General features: G+C 40.2%; 1 protein-coding gene across 3 annotated transcripts in view; it reads right to left on the reverse strand.

Moving 5' to 3' along the window:
• Window positions 1-10,618: 10,618 nt before the first annotated feature.
• The window catches only part of Wwc3 (WWC family member 3), a 109,033-nt gene continuing 97,990 nt past the window's right edge, over window positions 10,619-21,661 (reverse strand). For all 3 annotated transcript variants that reach the window (XM_038317241.1, XM_038317240.1, XM_038317239.1), the window contains 6 exons: window positions 20,375-20,540; window positions 18,890-19,054; window positions 17,082-17,174; window positions 15,237-15,464; window positions 14,521-14,648; window positions 10,619-13,178 (listed from right to left, as the gene is read on the reverse strand). In XM_038317241.1, the coding sequence (XP_038173169.1) occupies window positions 13,112-13,178; window positions 14,521-14,648; window positions 15,237-15,464; window positions 17,082-17,174; window positions 18,890-19,054; window positions 20,375-20,540 (847 nt within the window). In that variant the 3' untranslated portion in view covers window positions 10,619-13,111. The remainder of the gene's footprint in view (window positions 13,179-14,520; window positions 14,649-15,236; window positions 15,465-17,081; window positions 17,175-18,889; window positions 19,055-20,374; window positions 20,541-21,661) is intronic.

Here is a 21,661-nt window from a genome sequence, read left to right on the forward strand (position 1 = left end):
TTGACTTCAAAATTTAAGTCAAAAGATATGTTACTTTGGACAAGAGGTTTTTTTGCTTTTGTTTCCAAAGGAAATGAGAGGCTGTGAATTCATTATGGGTTAAGAAAAACCAGGTTTGGGGCTGGAGAGATGGCTTAGCGGTTAAGAGCATTGCCTGCTCTTCCAAAGATCCTGAGTTCAACTCCCAGCAACCACATGGTGGCTCACAACCATCTGTAATGAAATCTGGTGCCCTCTTCTGGCCTTCAGGCATGCACACAGAATATTGTATACATAATAAATAAAAATAAATATTAAAAAAAGAAAAACCAGGTTTGGGTTGGAGAGATTGCTCAGCAGTTAAGAGCATTGCCTGCTCTTCCAAAGGTCCTGAGTTCAACTCCCAGCAACCACATGGTGGCTCACAACCATCTGTAATGAGATCTGGTGCTCTCTTCTGGCCTGCAGGCATACATATAGGCATATTATTGTATACATAATTAATAAATAAATAAATATTAAAAAAAGAAAAACCAGGTTTGATAAAGGAAGACCCACTGAAGAATCTCCAATAGGAGCAGATGTTTCCTATTATCCAACATTTCAAAGGATCTCTGTTGGAGTTTCCTCTGAGTTCTACATTCAGAACAGTTTCTGAAGCCCCACAGAATTCTCCAGTCAGGACTTGATCATAATTCTAAATTTTCTTTTGGTCTGTATAAGATTTTCAGTGGGCTGGAGAGATGGCTCCAGAGGTTAAGAGCACTGGCTGCTCTTCCGGAGGTCCTGAGTTCAATTCCCAGCAACCACATGGTGGCTCACAACCATCTGTACTGAGATCTGGCGCCCTCCTCTGGCGTGCGGGCATACATCGAGGCAGAATGCTGTATACATAATAAATAAATAAATCTTTTAAAAAAAAAGATTTTCAGTGCCCCAATCAGCAGGAAGTAGCCTAGAAAACTATGCCCACATTCCCCCCAAAAGGATCATGGATATTTGTCTTTGTTTAGAGTGCTAGTTACAAGTTGTTATAGATAATGGTCAGAAAAAAGCTAAACAAAGGAAATTGGTTTCAGAGTTCTTGTTTTGAAAAATGGGGTGGGGAAGAATTGCTGTGGGACAATGGTCTTGTGGTGTGGGAGGTCCTTCTGTCTATGTGTTGCTTTTATTGGTTAATGAATAAAGAACTGCTTTGAGCCTATGACGGAATAACAGAACTAAGTGGGGAAAGCTAGGCTGTATGCTGGGAGAAAGGAAGGAGGAGTCAGAGAGAAGCCATGGAGTCACCAGAGACAGACACTGGGAATTTAACCCAGTAAGCCACAACCACATGCCATTAGAGAAAGGGGTTAAATTAGTATAAGAGTTAGCCAATAAGAAGTTAAAACTAATGGACCAAAAAGTGATTTAATTAATACAGTTTCTGTGTGATTATTTTGGGTCTAAGCTAGCTGGGCAGCCAGGAACCAACAAGCAGCACTCCACCAATAGTCTTGTATTAATTTCATAAGATGCTGATTGGCCAATAGCCAGGCAGGAAGTATAGGCAGGGCAACCAAAACAGAAGAATTCTGGGAAAAGGAAAGGTTCAGTCTGCAGTTGTAACCCAGATACAGAAGAGGAAAGGTTCAGTCTGCATTTGTAACCCAGATGCAGAGGAAGCAAGATGAGAATGCCTCAATGATAAAAGATACCAAAGCCACATGGCTGACACAGATAAGAATTATGGGTTAATGTAGGATGTAAGAGTTAATAAGAAGCCTGAGTGATGGAGGATTCTTATTGGCTAATAAACAAACTGCCTTGGCTTTTTGATAGGGCAAGATTTAGATAGGTGGAGTAGACAGAACAGGAAAAAGGAAGCGAGGTAGATGGCTCAGACAATTGCCCGGCCTCTCCTCAGGGAGCCAGATGCAATGGAGCCAGCCACCAGGTCAGACGTGCTGAATCTTTCCCGGTAAGACACCACTTCATGGTGCTACACAGATTATTAGATAAGGGTTAATCAAGATGTGAGTAAGAGGCTGAAACTAATTGGCCAGGCAGTGTTTAAAAGAATACAGTTTGTGTGTTGTTATTTTGGGTGTAAAGCTAGTGGTGCGGGGCTGGGCAGGATGAAAAGCAGGCCCGCAGCTCCTCACTACACCTGAGCTTGTAGGTCAACTAGTTTATAATTAATGTAGACCTCTGTGTGTTTCACTGGAACTGAATAGCTACAAGACCTGGTAGGACAGAAACCTCTGTCAACACAAGAGAGCTAGAGAAATGGCTCTGTGGTTAAAAGCACTGACTGCTCTTCCAAAAGACTCAGGTTCAATTCCCAACATCCATATCATAGCTAACAGTAACCTGAAAATCCAGTCCCAGGGTGTTGATGACCTCTTCTAGCCTCTGTGGGTACCACATGCTTGTTATATGTAGTCATGCACATGAACAAAATACTTAAAAGCATAAAATAACTTTTAAAAACTAAAAGACATGTAAAAGCTTTCAGTATGAATTGGGTATTAACATGTATGTGTGAATAAGTGTATGTATGTGTGTATGTGTAATTTACCACCACAGCAATATCTTAATTTAATGGGGGAAACCCAGATGTTAGGTTTAGATACAGTTGTAGTTTTCAAAATTTATTTTGACGTTTGGATGATATATGCATGTGTTGGTATGTGGCGTTCTTATAAAGGTGATTAATTGCTGGGATAAATTAATGCCTTTCTCAAGGGAACAGATTATTGACAGAGGGAGTAGATAACTATACCTCCACGTTTAGTCTGTCCCACATGTGCCTGCTTGTCCTTATCATTTTCAGCATGTTATGATGATTCAATACAAGGTACCCACCAGAAACTGAGCTGATGCTGTTATTAGCCTTTAAATAAAGCTATGTCTTCAAGGGTGAACTTAAACATTGATATACTTTGCTGCATGTTTCTTTGTTCAAGGAGGGCATTGCTTTGGGAAAAAGTATCTGTACTCGCCTTACTTGTGGCTGGTAATAAGCCTGTTTGTTTGTTTTTTCGAGATAGGGTTTCTCTATGTAGCCCGGGCTATCCTCACTTTGTAGACCAGGCTGGCCTCGAACTCAGAGATCTGCCTGCCTCTGCTTCCCGAATGCAGAGATTAAATGCATGTGCCACCACCACCTGGCAGGTAATAAGTAATTTATTATTTTCTGGTGGTGTTGGTTTTGGCTTTGTACTCACCAAAATGTGAAGCCTTTGCATTCATTTACACTGTCACGACATGTTTGGCATTATTGGCTTCCAGAACCATCAACTAAGTAAACCAATATTCTTTATAAGTCACCTGATATCAGGTATTTTGTTATACTATCAGAAAGCAACCTAAAACACTAGCTTCAGGCTGGTTGAAGTGATTTAGGCCTCTAATCCCAACAACTGGGAGGCTGAGTAAAGGAAATTGTTGGGAGTTTAAGATAAGTCTGGGCAACATATTGGATAACAGTTTAGCCTCAGTCTTTGAAATGCTGGGATTATAGATGGATGCTAAAAAGCCCAACTGAAAAATACTGCCTTTAGTGTGTGTGTATTTATCCTTTTATTTTTATTATTTTATTTTTTATTTTTTTCTTTTTTGAGACAAGGTTTCTCTGTATAAAAAATCCTGTCTGTCCTAGAACTAGTTCTGTAGGCCAGGCTGACCTTAAACTCACCTGCCTCTGCATCTCGAGTTCTGGGATTAAAGGTGATCACCAACACTACCTGGCTATGTGTATTTATCTATCTTTATTTTCTGCCTTCAAGACCAAAAACAAAGTAGGAAAGAGAATAAATATCCAAAGACTTCATTTTATTTTTTTTGGAGTCAGATATGTTGATTACGAAGTTCATTTGGAAAAGACAAGGAAGAATGGCTAGGAAAGCACAAAAAAGATCGGAAGGAGGGCTAGGACTGAAAGTCAGGAAACACTATCAACAGCCCTCACAGTGGGTCTGCAGTGTTCACTCACAGAATGTCAAGGACTCATACCTGTGACATCCTACCAGTGAGCTGTGAGGAAGTGATTTACATTACAGTGGGAATAGGAAATAAGGCACTTTGAGTAGGAAAAACACAGTAAAACATCACAAAATTCCAAATGAAGTTGCCCTTTGGTTCAGAGATTGCACTTTTAGGATCCATTACCCTAGAAATCTTGATCCCCCAAAGTGTAAAAAGGTGTTTATAAAAGAAATTCATCAATGAGTTTATTTTAATTTTAATTTTTGCTTTTTTTAAGACAGGGTTTCTTTGCGTAATAGCTCTGGCTGTCTTGGAACTCACACTGTAGACCAGACTGGCCTTGAACGCACAGAGATCCACCTGCAGCTGCCTCCCAAGAGCTGGGATTAAAGGTGTGCACCACCATCGCCTGGAAAGTTTATTTTTTAATAGTAGAAGACTGAAACAATCAGAGGATGCTAGATAAACTCACATCCACCAATTCAGTGTGCAAAATTTAAAATAGGGAAGGAGGATGAATAATACTCTATGTACATACTACTGTGACAGAAATGGGAGTTGGAAGAATGTATTTTGCATGTAGGTCAGATTTAAATTTGTCAGAAAGCAGCCTGTACTGGGTTGACTGGTCTTCTTTTTAGAAACATGGTTTATATAGCTCAGATCAGCCTCAGATTTACTATGCAGACTGGATGGGTTTTAAGTTCAGGTTCCTCCTTTCTCAAGTCTTCCAAGTGTTGGGATTACAGGCCTCCACTCTACACATGGCTATACACTGGTTTAAATGGTATTGTTTGGGTGACCCAAAAGTTGTCTCACCTTAGAACCCGAAAATGTAACCTTACTTAGAAAGAGTCTTTGCAAAAGTAATAAAATAAAAATCTTGAGCTGGGTTCATCATGGATTAGCCATGTGACCTAAAATCTAATGACACGTGTTCTTACTGGAGACAGAAACACAAACTAAGTGACATGGGGATTAGGAAAGTGATTAGAGGGAAGCTGTTAGAACAACCACTACAGAGGTGTGCGTGTGGGTTTGTGTATGTGTGTGCCCGAGCAATCACATGCGTGTGTGTGCCAGCATGAGCACACACTGTCTGCAGAGTCAGGGATTAAACTGTCAGCCTTGTGTATGTGACACAGATATATTTTTATATTAAAAAATCAAGTGAGTTCACCCACTGAGACAGTTTGCCTGAGCTAATGGAAGCTCACCAACTCCAACTGGACTGGGAATGAACAAGCATAGGATCAAATTAGTCCCTCTGAATGTGTTGTGTAACAGTTGTATGGCTGGGGCAGACTGAGGGGCCACTGACAGTGGCACTGGGACTTGTCTCTACTACATGTACTGGCTTTTTGGGATCCTATTCTCTTTGGATGTATACCTTGCTCAACCTAGATGTAGTAGGGAGGGCCTTGGACTTGCCACAGGACTGGGTGCCTTGCCCTCTTTTAGGATTGGAGGGGGTGGAGTGGAAAGATGTGTGGAGGGAGTGGGAGAAGGGGAGGGAGTGGGAATTTGGGTTGGTATTTTTTTAAAGTAATAAAATAAAATAATAAAAAGAGAATATAATGCTGTAAAAAAATAAAAATTAAGTGGAGAATGTTACTGTGAATGGGAAAAGACTCAAATGTAATTATGCACATATTTGGGTATTTATATCCATGTGTACTTATCTGTATATATTTATTTGTGTGGAGATAAGTTTGTGTCCACAAACAATACAAATAAAAGCAATATTTTAAAAATGATTATCTATAAAGAAAGAAAAGAAGGCAAAAGGGCAAAAATAAAAATAAGTCTTCTTTGGATAGACTTCACATTGCACATTTGTCTTTGGAACTATGTCAATATTTTAGATAGTTATAAAAATTTTTAAAGTAAATTGACTTTACATTCCTAATAAGAAATACCTTAAGGTTGAAGAGACTGCAGAAAAAAAAAATCCCAAATGGTTTCTGTGGAGTTGGGAGCGTAGGCCCCAGCCCCTCTCATCTATCCCAGCCCCCAGCCCTGGTCTGGACTCCAAATCCCAGCAGGCCAGGTCCTGACCCCTCCCTAGGTATTTAAATGAGCTCCCAAAAGTGGAACACATGATCTCCTTTTCTTGTTCCCGGTTCCCCCTGGGGCCACCGAGAGCGCAGAACTTTCATTAAACCTGGATATTTCTTAATTTGGCTCGTTTTTATTTGGCTTGATTGGGAATTTTGCATCGGCAGGGAGCTCGTGTTAGAAAATATTCCTAACAGTTTCCAGTAATTCTATTGTCAGTAGAATTGTTGGTCTTATTCTCAAACGTGTGCATGCGTTTACATGATATAGGTTAAAAATAAATAAATGGTGGTGCTATATTCTAGCACTATCATTCATTTTTCCCTAGGAAACCATTTTAAAAAATCTAAAAATAGGATCCGCAGAGCCCGCTCAGTAGTTAAGAGCATTGGCTGCTTTTCCAGATGTCTTGAGTTCAATTCCCAGCAACCGCGTGGTCGCTCACAGCCATCTCTAATGAAATCTGGTGTTCTCTTCTGGCCGGCAGGCATATATTATAAATAAATTAAAAATAATCTAGAAGTAATGACCAACCTACTAGCAATAAAGACCTCTAACAACAAAATATGTTGCCCTAAGAAAATGGTCAGTTCCAGTCTTGGGGCACTGAGTTGTGCAGGACACTGGTGATGAGGCCATTTCAGACTACTAGGCTCAGAACAGAGGGACACAGGAGCTGGGCAGATTTCTCAAGTCAAAGATGGGTGAATTTGAGCACTAGGGACAAATCCAGTGCACTGAAACACTAGGCAGTTTCACATACATGTGTTAGTAATAATGACAGTAAAGATCTCAGAAATAAACAATAAAAACAAATTGCTCACCAATGTATAGTGGTAGTATGATTTGCTTTTTTGAAAACCAGTAGGAAAAAAAATCAAGCATTTATCATGCCTTTCCCACAGAAATTGTTTTCACAGGGTATCCAGATAAGCTTCTCCTTTAACTATTTCGATTCATGATTCAAACAAACAAACAAAAACAAACAAGCTAGACTCAGAAGATTATTATTAATTAATCCTTAGGGAACCACTGGCTCTAGGTCTTATTGACAATTGACTTTACAAAAAGGCACAAGATATTGTAAAAGTCATGAGACAGTGACCATATGGAAATCTTACCAGTCATCCCTCTTAAGAAAGAAAAGAAAATGAACTCCAGTGTGATCAAGCTTCCAGATTTGACTACACAGTTGGGGAGTGGTTTCTTCTGAGTTGAAACAGTCTATCCTGGAAGAGAACTCATTAAAATTGAGAAGTTTTCGCTGGGCTGTGGAGGCAAATGCCTTCAATCCCAGTACTTCGGAGGCAGAGGCAAGTGGATCTCTGTGAGTTCGAGGCCAGCCTGGCCTACAGAGCTAGTTACAGGACAGCTAGTGCTGTTACACTGAGAAACCCTGTCTTGAAAAACAAAACAAAATGATTGAGAACGTTTAAAAAGAGGAACCTGTTTTACTTCCAAGGAAGAAAACCAAAAACAGAGGAACTAGTGAGATGGCTGGGTGGTTAATATTGCTTAGTCTCTTAACCGCTAATTGTAGAGGACCCCAGTTCAGTTCTAAATCATGTTAGGTGACTCACAACTGCCTGTAACTTCAGCCACAGGGAATCCAATATCCTCTTATGTTTTCTGCAAGCTCTCTTGCTTTCCCACTTCATCTCCCATTTCTCTTCTTTCCTCTCTCTTCTTCTCCCTTCCCGCTCCCTTAAGAATAAGTAAATTTAAAAACAAGTTAAAAAGAAGAGCTGGCCTTGAATCCCAGCACTCGGGAGGCAGAGGCAGACGGATCTCTGTGAGTTAGTTGTAGACCAGCCTGGTCTACAAGAGCTAGTTCCAGGACAGGCTCTAAAGCTGCAGAGAAACCCTGTCTTGAAAAACCAAAAAAAAAAAAAAAAAAAAAAAAAAAAAAAGAGCTGGAAAGATGGCTCAGTGGTTAAGAGAATTGGGTACCCATCCAGAGGACCCTGGTTCTATTCTCAGCACCCATACATATGGTGGCTCATAACTGCCTGCAACTTCAGCATGGAAACACACACAAATGAAAGTAAAGAATGCCTTAAAAAAGACTCGAGAAGTGAACAATTCAAAAGTCTCAGTAAATTCCTGAAACCTACCAGCTGTACAAGGTCCCTATCTCCCCCAGGTTATATAAGCAGAAAGGGCTGTGCTGAGCAGAGGGTACTCTCCAGCCTGTGGAGCTTCCTACAAGTTGTGCAGTGAGTTTCAGGGTTCCAGTTTTTATGAGATGCCACCCATGCTGTGGTCAGATTGTCCAATCAGCCTTACTTCTATAAGTAATCCCAGTAAATTCATTGGTTCACCAAGTGATATATGGTGGTATCCTTACATTGGTCAGTAGTTGATTCCCTATCTGGGCTGAGTAGGCATTAATTCACATCTCCCTAGAAATACCACCACACAAATAACAACTATGATTTATAATAAAATTCTGTGAAGAATGTGAACTATACAACAGAGATTAATGAAGAGAAGTCCAGAACTCACAACAAATTGTGTATGAATCTGTATACTGTAGTCAGAAAGACACCGCTACAATGAGATAACCACTTCGCACCTTCAAGATTTGCTGTCAGTACCAGGACAAAACAAGCATCGATCAGAATTCAGAGACATTAGAGGCCTGCTGCATACCTTCTGAAAATGGAAAATGGTGCAGGTACTTGGAAAATAGGGCAGCTCCTCAAAATGTGAGACACAGAGTGACCACTTGACCCAGCAACCCCTCTCAGTAGAAACCAACGAGAAATGAAAACATGTCCACATAAAAGCTTGAACATGAAAGCTTACAGCAGCACTACATATAATTACCCCAAATGGTAGCAACCTAAGTGTTCAAGTGACAAGTTAATGGATAAGATATGGTCTCTCCAAACAATGGAAGATTACTCAGCTGTAAAAATGAAATGCTGATATGACGGGGCTGAATCTAGCATTATGCCAATGAAAGGAGTCACATGAAAAAGTTGTATATTGTATGAGTCCCTCCAGATCAAATGTCCTAAGTGGGCAAATCCATAGGGAAAGTAAGCAGACTGGGGGGGGGGATGAAGGGTGACAGCTGATGGTAGATTTCTTTGGGAGTAATCAAATATCCAAATTAATTATGGTACTACCTGCCTAATTCTAAATAAATGAAGAAACTCAGTGTCATATGCTTTAAGTGAGTACAATCTATGGTATTTTAATTCTATTCAAGAAAGGCATTAACAAAAAAGTCACAAGCATTAAAAATTAATAAATGGATTCTGCTTAGAGTTAAAAAATAGGAAAAGTAGGGCTGTTGACCTTGATGTCTTAATACCAAGGAGACATTAGATGCTAAATTACAATAAAAAGTCATCATGCATGATTTTTGCACTAACAACATATGCTGAAATATTTAAAAAATGAAAGTTATATGGAACTTGCTTTAAATCACAAGATGGAGTGTTGGGGAAACATTAATGACTTGTGTCAAAGCCAATTGAGCACTATGTGTACATTTATTGTGATTTTATACCTCTATTTTATATTTTAAAATAAACATGTCTGTGATGGCTATTCTTGGTTGTCAACTTGACTACATCTGGAATGAACTAAAACTCAAATGGTTGAGCACACCTGTGAGGGATTTCTTTTTTCTTTTCTCATTTTCTAAGATTTATTTCTACTTATTTATTTAATGTGCACTGGTGTTTTGCCCATATATATTCTGCGTGAGGGTGTTGGATCCCCTAAAACTGGAGTTGCAGATGGTTGTGAGTTGCCATGTGGGGGCTGGGAATTGAACCCCAATCCTCTGGAGAAGCAACCAGTGCTCTTAACTGCTGACTATCTCTCCAGCCCAGAGTGATATTTTTCTTTATTTCCTTTTTTCTTTTTTTCTTTTTTGGTTTTCCAGACAGTATTTCTCTCTTGGAACTTAGCTGTCTTGGAACTTGTGCTCTGTAGACCATGCTGGCCTTGAATTCATAGAGATCTGCCTGCTTCTGCTTCCCAAGTGCTGAGATTAAAGGCGTGCACCACCACCACCTGGCATGATTTTTTTCTTAATTAAATCATTTGAAATGAAAAGACACATTTTTAATTAAGATCTTTGAGGTGGGAAGATCTACCTTTAATCTGGGCCAAGCCCTCTGATGGCAGCCTATATAAAGGAAAAGGGAGAAGGAAGCTTGCTCTGCCTGCTCACTCTCATTCTTCCTAGCAAGTCCATCCCTTCACAGGCATTAGAGCCTACTTCTTCAGGAATCCAGAGTATACCAAAAACCAGATAAGACATCCAGTCTTGTGGGCTGCACAACTAATGGATTCTTGGACTTTCTGTTTACAGCCAGTCATTGTTGGATTAGTTGGACTACAGCCTGTAAGTCATTCTAATAAATTCCATATACACTTATAACTCATGTTATAAGTCATGTTTCTCTTGAGTACCTGACTAATACATTGTCTTTATTTTCTTCATTTATTTGTTGGTGTTGAGACTGAGCCCAAGTCCTTGTATGTGTGAAATATGTACTCTACCACTGATCTAAATTCCCAGCACCATTTTTTCATTTATTTAAAAGTCTCCATTAAATTATATATTCTCAAAAAAACCACAACCCACACATTTTAGTTTGTTCTTAAGGCAGGTTAGTTTAATTTTATAGAAGAAATACTTTCAAACGATACAGATGACACAATCATAGAAAACAGTGACAAAACAAAGAGATGAATACTGATTCTAACTTATTCCCACAACAGAAGGTTACTTATTTCAGCAATAATCACCAAAGTCTGACAATGCAATTATTAGATAAAGCAGAAAAACCAAATTCCCTTTTATACTTGGCGCTGTTTCAGAGACCCTGGTGGCAGAATTTGTGTTGTTGCTTGACCAGAGCTGCCCAGAGACAGGAGTTTTCTTTCTCAACAGGCTAAGCGTACATACAAACTCACACAGCAGATGGAAACCTCCCCCAAACCCCTAAAGCCCACAGTCTTTCATTTGTCTGAAGTGGGTAATATATTCTGGGCATGGTAGTTTTAAGATGTTGGCAGCTGCCAGAAGGAAGCAAGTGAGGGTGTTGGGTACCATGTCTGGTAACAGCTAACATGCAGCAAACAGTCCATATAACACACCTGGACAATTCACCTTTGCAAAGCCAGATGGCAGGGAGAGATATTTGGAAAGGTGTGAAACCCAGGTGCTCCTCCCTAGACTGATTCCAAAGCAGGGGCTGCATGTATTTCCTGTCGGGCATGTATTTCCTGTAGGAAGACAATGCTCCCCACAGAAATTGGTATAAGGTAGGCAGTGATATTTCTGAGAAGTATGTCTGGTTTGTTTTTGTTTTCGGTATTGGCATAGTAGGTTTTCCTCAGCTGCTCCCTAATCTGAGTTGGCAGAAAAGCTACCTCATTCCAGGTAGAGAGTGGGCTGCGAAGAGTTGTCTCTGTGAGGCAGTGTCAGCCAAAGTTGGCTCTGGCTGGAGCTTAAGGTCCTAATATTCTGCAGGCATGGGGGTGAGTCTGCTGAGTAATGCTGCTTGCTACTGGCAGTGCTTTAAGATTGGCACCTTGGGTCTCTACTGCTATTATAGGTTGGTACAAAAAGGAAATTGGTGGGGATGGGGAAGCAAGGCTAGAAACAAGAATGCATAGCAAGAGATGACAACTGTATAAAACAAGGTTTTCAGTCTTACCACCACTGACAAATTCCATTGTCTGTGATTGGTCACATGTCAAGGAAATGCTTTTACAAAATTCATTTTTAATAAATCAAAAAATGAAAGTAGGTTATACAAGGGAAGAGGTTATAGGATGAGAAAGGAGATCTGATTAAAAGGGGGGTATATCCAAGGAGGGACAGGAAGATCTAGGAAGAGAGTTCTGTTTTCTTTGACATTTTCTGTGATTACTTCATTTATTCATTCAAGGCCTCAGAAAGAAGACACATTTATGTAGAATAAATGTGTGCTAGGCAAACTAAATTGTTTGGCATTTAAAAGAATCATGGCATATTTTTATTCCATTAAATTTTCCCTCATTAGCTAGCTCTAAGATTCCACGAGGAATATTGGTTCACTCCAATATGAGAAAAGCATTCTGATGTAACTCAAATAGTCTCCTGCAATGACTTGCTGGGTAAGCCATGTTACCCACAGGCCCTTCTCTCCACACACACAAAAAGCACCTTCAAAGGTTACATCTCTGCCTTTAGTAGCTGCTGTATTCGTTCTTTTCACTTTCCTTCACAAAACAGTAGGGTAGTGGGAAAGTATTCCCACCCTGCTGTCTGTCAGACCGGTCAGAGGTGGCAAAGGTAGCTGCACATGCTGTGACAAATGTAAGCAATGTGAACAGCCACCAGTCACCAGTGGACAGGCAGGCTGAAACCTGGGATGCCGGAGGCTCTGTTGCCAACTTCAGACTTGTGGTAAGCACAGAAAGATGCATTAGATGACAACACAGCAATGAGAGCCATCAGTGCCCAGCACACTGTGAGCCCTACAATGCATACACAGCTTGCATAGTATGACTGAACCACTGCAGTTGATATTTTAACATAACACACAGAGAGTGAAAGTGTACAATATACATGGTAAATGCACCTATGAGGAACTGATACATGTGACAAATTCAGCACATAGTGTTTGCGTTTCAGGTGTCAGAAACAAAACCGGCCCCAAGTTCCATTCTACTGCATGACAAATACTGAAGAACAAAATTTCAGTCTTAAAATACACCTTAAGTCAGTATTTTCCTTCAAGGAAAAAAAAGTACTATAAATAAATTACAATACAGTGAATTTGCCTGAACTCACTTCGTTTCTGTCTTCCAGCCTTTAAGTCAAATAAAAGTGTAAAAACTGTACACTCTTAACATGATAGTTGATCTTTTATAAAATAACCTGTCTTCAGAGATGTCGATTTCACAACAAGGAAAAACCAAGCCCTGTTGCCGTCACTATTATAAAATATATATGTATAGATATATGTTTTTTACAAAATGTGTATATTAATAGCTTTGCACAAATATTTTAAAGACAAATTTAGCTAATCTAAGAACTTCATGAAAATAAAACAGGCAGATAAATACTTCATGTGCACAATGCACTACATCAAACGTCGTCAGCTGGGAGAGGAGGTATGTTAATCCTTGGTCTCGTAAAAAATGCTATCTTCTCCCTAGGATTGGAAAGAATTATATGTTAGAAGAGGTTCTTAAAAGGCTATGGTTGTTGCTCAGTGGCAGAGTATGTTTAGTTTATGCCAGGCCCTAGAATCAATCACCAGTAGCAAAGGGGGGTAGGGGAGGGCTGAACTTAAATCGTCAGTGACAACGGTATGTATAAAGCCTTCTGGTGTACTTATCTTTAGTGGCTAAAATACTAATTAGAATGTAGTAGGTGCACAGGAGATACTTGTTCTATTAAGAAATGACTAAGAAGGTGAAAAGTGTATGAATGAGTTCTAAATTAAATTTAGGGTAAGAAGTTATACTACTTAATGTAGTTATGTCAAGAATATGAATATTAAAGATTTTGAAACATTAAGGCTGAAAGTCAAACATAGCATTTATCAATAAAAAGGGCTGACACAGGCAAATGTGACAATATGGATGACCTTCAGAATCCTGATGCTAAATGCAATGAGCAAGACTCAGAAAACTACATGGGGCATGATACCACTAATAGGAAATGTGCAGAGGATGCAAATGCAGAGAGACAGGAAGCAGGCTGCTCACTGCTCCTTGGTAGGGCTCAGAGAGGGGGATGGGCTTGACCACCAAGAGGGTATGAGGCACTTTCCTTTGGGGATGATGACAGTGTTTCAAAACCAAATGGAGGGAGTAGTAGCAGCATAACATTATTGATGCAGCAAATACTGTTAACTTGTTTGTTTTAAATGTGTTCATTTTATACTTTTTGAATTTCACTATAATTTTTTACAGCCACAAAGAATACAGATATAATGGTGCAATTAATTCTTCCATAAAAACTTTACTTGCTTTTACAGGTAAACCCATGCAATTAAAATCCAAGACAATAGTGATTCTAATGTGGGAAAGTAGAAGATGTTGACAAAAGCTTGATCCTGTGACAGCAAGTCTTTGATCACTAACGTATATGACATACATGTTTTGCAGTTTGTAGAAAGGTGACAAGGATGTGTGTATGTATGCAAATTAGTTACCTACAGGAGCAAATGTTCAGAAAGCAGCATCTGGTTAATAAAATAGAGCAACTGGGTGAATTATAGATAAAACATTATGTTCAATTAAGTTAATAGAGTATGTAGCATCCTGGGATATTTTAATTTTTAAACAGACTTCCACATTATGATTACAGGTGACATAAAAAAGTATAAAATATAAAAATCAGAAGAAAACACCAAAATGTTATTAGTGGCAGGACATGCTGCTTACAGTAGATACCTGATGACTGTGCCTTTTATATTAACCCATGTGCCATGGTGATAGGAAAGCAGTGGGCCATAATATTGGGCACAGGGTCCACTTCCCCCTTACCTAAAGGTCTGCACTTGGATGGGTTCCTTATGGTTCTGCCCTCTCAGTTGGTAGATCTCTTTGGAAGCCTTCTTCAGCATCTTCTCAGCTACTTGTTCTTGATGGTAGTCAAGTTTGGTCTGTCTTGTCTGCAACAGAAACATTTAATGAGCAAGACTTTCTACTGCTACTTAGAAAAAAAAAGAATGGCTGGGCAGTGGTGGCACAGGCTTTGATCCCAGCACTCAGAAGGCAGTCAGGTGAATCTCTGAGTTTGAGGCCAGCCTTGTCTGTTACACAGAAAAATCCTATCTAGAAATCCCCCCCTCCAAATAATGAATGACTTCACTTCTATGCCTGGAGTCCAGAAGATGCAACACCAGCCACAAAGATCCCAAAGAAAGGCCAGACCTGTTTGTAACCAGAGGAAATCTTCACAAAAATGCCTGTAGATGGTTGCAGTGGCTGGAGCCAGGCCTGCCAGAATGTGGCCCCAGGACATTGTTCACACAAGGCAGGGAGGACCTGGGGGCCCTACACTCACCTCAAAGAACCTCTAGGTGTCCACTGGTACCACCATAAATGTGCATAGTAGGGGAGAATGTCATAAAACAAGTCCCAGGATCTTTTCAATTACTACATCATTATAGGAACACTCACAACTAGAGCTCAGGTAGGTAATCATGGACAAAAACAGCTGAGGAGTTCTAAAAGGAGTCTAGAGCAGGCCCTCTTACCTGTCTTTCTGCTTCCTTCAGTAGGCTACGGAACCGCTCATCTCGGAGCACCCAGTTTGGGAGGTCAGTCTGGCCCCGCAGCTGGGCATCTTCCAGACGCTGCCTCAGATCCCGGAGGGTTCCAATCTCCTCATTCAGCTGCCGCTGCCGAGTCCTCGAGGCCTGGAGGTCCAGCTCCAGGTCCAGGGAGGTACGGGCCATGAGCTCTGCCAGAGATGACCTGCAGGGCTGTGGAAAGCAGGCAGGGGGCACCATTGAGCTTGCACACTGCTTAGACTGGTGCAGGCATCACCTTCTGGAAGGTTCTTCCACAATTAACGGGAGAAGGCTATGATACAAGAATTTCCCTAAGCACAACCTATCCCAAATCCACATTTTAAAAAACTAGATTTTGGAGCCAGACAGTGGTGGCGCACGCCTTTAATCCCAGCACTTGGGAGGCAGAGGCAGGTGGATCCCTGTGAGTCTGAGGCCAGTCTGTTCTACAAGAGCTAGTTCCTGGACAGGTTCCAAAGCTACAAAGAAACCTCGTCTCAAAAAACAAAACAAAGAAACAAAGAAACAAACAACAACAACAACAACAACAGCAACAAAAAGACTCTGGCAAGATTAAATCTCTACTTCAATATTAAAATTAGGAACAACAAACCTTTTTTTCTTTAATAATGGCCTACCACTGTGTTTGTAAACATATACAGCAACAGACCCTTATATATACAGCCAACAGGATAAAAAATGAACATACTTAGAAATGCCATTTCAAAATGTATGTCTAAGGCAGCAAAATGTGCTTTTTCTTTGGTTTTTAGATTTCATTTTTGACTTACATCTGAAAAGTACAACTGGCAACACACAAAAGTGACCTTAAAAATTAAGTAATGTTTAAGACAGAGGGGAAATACTTAATACACAAAAGCAGGAAAGTCTGGTGTTTCTGGCATCCAAAGGGTCAAGGTCAAGGATGGTACTCAACAAGAGAGCATAGGACAGTAACAAAGAACGACTCAGTTCACAATGTTCACGCTGCTGCTGTTCAGACACAACTTCTGCAGCCCAGTCATACGCTTTCTTAGATTTCTCAATCTGCAACTAATCTGTATACAAACATCACATGGGAATCTTGGATTTTTAAAAATATGTATTCCAAAGGATGCTTGCCCAGAAAAGACAGGGACTTATCTAATACCTTACAAACTATAACTTTTAAAGCTGGCATGGTAAAAAGAGACGAAAAAAACCTTGGCGTGTAAAAGCAATGAAAGCTATAGGACAGTTCTCTGTAGAAGCATGCTGTATGCTGAGAAACTCAGATCTAGAGGTTGAAGAGATGCTAAATGTTGAGAGCACCATGTACTGCTCTTGTAAAGAACCTGAATGGTTCCCAGTATCCATGCCAGGTGGCTTACAACTGCCTATAACTCAGTCTCCAGGGTATCAGTCACCCTTTTCAGGATTCCACAGCATTGTACTCACTTATGCACATATTCCCACCCGTGACATACTCCCACACATATACACATAATTAAAAGTAAAAATAAATCATAAAAAGAAGCCCAAATTTGCTAACCCTATATATAATTTTCGGTCAAAAATGAAAAAATAACATCATGTAGAAATGATTATTCATTTACTACAACTAAGAAAATAATGATCACAAGTGATATAGAATTATCAAGAAATGTTAATAGCATTATGCTACTATTACATTTTATAATGAAGTTACAAAGAAATAAAAATATTGTTTTTTAATTAATGTAGCTTTACCCATTTAATACATTTATAAAGAGGATTATACAAATAAAAGAGAGTGGATATAGACTCCATATTAGTTTCTGTAGCACACACCTGTTTGTAGCGAAGGGTTCGCCGTTCCAAAGTATTTCGAACAAAGTGAGACTTCCTGGGCAGTGTTGAACTGTCACTGTCACTACGATAAAGCTGCACCAAAAAGAATGATATTCAGAAACAAGTTATGGGACATTATCTATTCATTCACTGTGTATTCCAAATGGGATTCTTTAAAAAAAAAAAAAAAAAAAACAAAAAAAAAACAAAAAACAAAAAACAAAAAAAAAAACAAAAAACAAAAAAAAAAACTTCTCCCAGGCATTTAGAACTCTGGACCTAGAGAAGAGTTAAGGGAAAACAAAGACAAAACCAAAACCAAAATGAAGCAAACAAAACTGCCAACCTGATCTTTTTTCATGCTCGTCAACTTAACCACATGAACTTTCTACACTGATCAGATCAACCATACTTCTGTGCTATCAATACCAACTACAATTTGATATTAGGTAAGATGCTTATAAAAGCAGGTACTGTCTTCAGTGTGTTTCACTGTTTAGCAATCATTCACATTTGCTATTTATTTCTGGTTTTAGTAAAATGGCTTTCTGGAAAAAGAGACTCATTCCTGGTAGAAGGGCAAGCCAACATTCACCAAGCCCTGCTGTATGAGTCAAGGGAAAGGTGTGGTTTCAAAGAGGAAAATAAAGAATACTTCTTTATGGGAGCCCCTACGGATTTCATGTGGTGATGGATCAATGGCTGTCTGTGTGAGTGCCCAAGTCTTGCCTTCCCAGTTTTATTTTCTGTACCAGTTTACAGCAGATATTCAGGAAATGCAGTGGCAGAGAAGCTTACTTGCCCTGTGGTCATACCAACATGCACATAAACAGCAAGGCTTCTAACACTATCACCAATAAATGCAGTCTTTTTAATGCAGGGAACAGAGCTCAACCAAGCAGCTGTCAGTCTTCCTCTAAGCAGCAAACTCTGCCACCCCACTACCACCCAATTGTCAAAAAGCACCTGAATCTGCTTCCTGGTGGATCTGCCAGAGCAGAGGCTACAAACAGACCATGAGGATGGTATTTAGATGAGTATGTCCAATGACCTATATGAGCATTATGACCATTTTCCTTTAAAATCCCTTTCACTGTCCAGATCAATGGTGTTATTGCCATCCTGTTACTGCCTAATCAGCTCAAACTCACTGTACTCCTTTCAATGGTTGCAGTAGCTTGGACCACCTACCTGCGGGTTCTCAATCCATCTACACATGAGAACTTCAAAAGTTCTAATTCTTACGTTCCACCTGTGTCAGTGGCAAGTGTCTAGGAGTAGGACCTGGGTGTCACTATTTAGTAAAGCCTTCCAATGTGATTTGACTGTGTATATCCACCATTCCAGAAAGTATAATGAACTGGAATGCACTCCTTAGAGCCCACAGGCTTCAAATTCTGGTACCTTGCTGCTCAGCCACTCATCCATGCTTCAGAACTTCTAAGGAACATGCTAGTACGACCTACAGATCTCTATCCAACTCAAGACTGTCCCCATTCTGACTCGCTGTTTTTGAGGCTGATGTCACAACATTTACCTTGCCTCCACGAGATGGAGCACATAGAATAGTGAAAATCTGTGGGAGGTAGAATTCAGAGGAAACCCAGAAACCAACAGGCTCAGGGCCAGGTGGCAAGCTGAGTTCCTAGCACTCAACTTTACCTCCACTCATATATGGTGTTCATTCATTCATTGGTATGTCTTGTGAGAATATGCATGTCTTTTAGCAGAAATAGTAAAAATGAGAACTTGAAAAAGAGCATGAAGAAGAAAATGTCGCAGACAAGGGTAGATGAATTTCAACTCACCCTGCAAACATACTGGCTTCTTGCGCCAGGTGAGAAGGTCTGTGAGCGCACAATGGTGCTGCTGCGGACGAAGGGAGATCCTCGGGAACGGCGGCTGAGCCTTTCCTTGTGAACACTCACTGGTTCCTCTAGCAAAAGGTCTTCCGTGGTGGTCTCTTTGTCAACCTAGGTAGTAGCCTTTTTGTTACTCCCATAGTACAAATGATACATTTAGTGTGAACAACCTCCTCTCCGAAGTTTCCTCTTGCTAGTCTACCTGCTTTTTTAAAACTACCATGCAGAAGTGGCATTGTAAGAAGGTATAGTATTCGCTTTCTCACTCCTTACTCCTATTCAACTCTGTTTTTCTATTTTTGGAGATAGAATCTATGTAGCCCAGACTGGTCTGAAACTCACTGCATACTACATGTTGACCTTGAACACATGGCAATCTTGCTGCCTTATCCTGCAAGTGGTGGCATGAGAAAACGAACTACCAGAATGCACTGAAGAAATGCCAGGCTATTTTCCATAGAAATTACACCATCTCACAACCTAATCCTTTCCAAAACATAAATGTAAATAAAGAAAAGGGAGGGGGCTGGAGAGATGGCTCAGTGGTTAAGAGCATTGCCTGCTCTTCCAAAGGTCCTGAGTTCAATTCCCGGCAACCACATGGTGGCTCACAACCATCTTTAATAAGGTCTGGTGCCCTCTTCTGGCCTGCAGACATACACACAGACAGAATATTGTATGCATAATAAATAAATAAATAAACAAATAAATAAATAAATAAATATTTAAAAAAAAAAAAAAAGAAAAGGGAAAACATCAACCCGCCTCTGCAGCCACTCATTTGGTGACTAGTTCTCCAGGTTATAAGCAGTAGAACAGCAGCAATTCCTGGAGGCCTGGTCTAAAACACCTGTTCTAATCTGCTTCACGGAAGGGGAGGGTTCATACTGCTGTTTCAGGCACCTTGGTGGTAGCGGGTTCGGCATGTTTATCTGAATAGTTAGGGTAATAGCATTTAAATGAGGTATAGATATAATGTCAATTGCTCAAAATATATTTGTCCCTGAAGATGGGAAGGGATCACCACAGAATGGTGTAAAAAGCTCCCCTTTTATATTACAGATCTCTTTTCCTTGCAATCTATGGGTGATTAACATTTATGTAAGACCTACTGTGCCCACATTAAGTTCTTACAGATCTTAGGCAAAGCTACTGTTCAGCATTTAGTAATACAGAGCCCTTGCTTAGCTATTACCTTCAAATGCCACACATTTCCATATGCCCCAATACCCAAAAGACATGGCTATTAGTGAGCACATGTTCTACTCCTACATGTAAGTATGTCAATTTAGCTTTCTACAGTGCACTTACCTCTCTTCTACTCTGTCCCTCACACTTTCCATAATAAGTATTGGGACATACCCCCTCTCCTTCTAGGACTGGCCAGGTACTGTACATACATTCAAAGGTCCTTTTGACACTTCTACTTACCTTTAGAGGCAGGAGTTGGAGTTTCTCAGGGTTGTAAGAATCTACCTGGCCAGCAAACACATGCCCGTGGATGGAGTCCACACCAGCGTAACAGGAGTCTGGGTAGTTGGGGCTGGTCTGGGTGCAGTTGCTACAGCCACTATCAACTGAGTCAGCCTGCCAACTCCTAAAGGTAAATATTGCAATAGCCCATGAAAAGCTCATCAGAGCTGATGCCTTTCATAGATGTCTGAAGAGCAGAGCAGCAGAAAGAGCAAAGAAAACCTGTTTCTGTTCAGTGACTAAAAACCACTGCTGTTCTCATAAAGTAGGATTATTTCTGGTCTCTAAGGAAAACAGTACACCCAATTGGAGTCACTTAAGGTACCAAAATCTCTAGCAGAAAATGCCCTCAAATGTACTGTCTAGTCATTAACAGAATACCCTATTCTTTTGCCAGATGCTCCAAAAGCACATTTCTGTCTAAACTAAATTCAGGAAAAGTCAGGTGAAGAAACTGAACTTCACAAAGACAATATTCTTCATGGAAATCTGTGGTATTTAACATGTAAATGGCTCCACAGAGGATCAGTCAAGCCACTTCACAGAGGTGCTCATTCACCTGAACTACTCATCCATTTCTCACAGGCCTTTACAGTTGAGGAGTCACTGACGGGCCACTTCAAGCAGTAACAGAAAGAGAAGCTGCCTGCTTATGTAATGATATGCTTCCATGAAAAGTGTGTCCAGAAGAGGAAAGTTCACAAAGGCAAAGTGAATTTGTTTTAGAACAGGGTCAGAGGGAAGGAGGAATGGGGATGACTGATAATGGAGGTGGTGGATGGTATTTTCATTTTATGACATTTTTCTCCATAGCTGAGTTTGATTAAACAAAAAAAAGCATGGCATTCTGAAGTTATACATCAAATTAGTGAATTGCACACTGGAAATGGCAGGTAAATGAAATCTCTATAAGGTGGGTTATAACAATAACAACAATGGAAGTGTAGGTCAGTGCCCAGAATGTACAAAGCCTTAGGTTTAATTCTCAGTACCCTAAAAGAAATGAAACATAGAACAAAAAGCTTAAAGAACTTTGAGTCAGGGATAGTGGCATATGCCTATAAGCCTAGCACTCAGAAGGCTATGGCAAGAGAACTCCAAAGCCACTTTGGGCTAAATACTAAGAACCCATTTCCAAAAACCAAAAGGGGGAGGAACTTTGTTATCATTAGTCTCAGCAGAGGGTAGTCCTGAAAAGAAATCCTTAAATTAAAGGAAGAGGACTGGGCACAAAGCTCTGGATAT

The sequence above is a fragment of the Arvicola amphibius genome, chromosome X, assembly GCF_903992535.2.
Source record: "Arvicola amphibius chromosome X, mArvAmp1.2, whole genome shotgun sequence".
Taxonomy (NCBI): Eukaryota; Metazoa; Chordata; class Mammalia; order Rodentia; family Cricetidae; genus Arvicola; species Arvicola amphibius.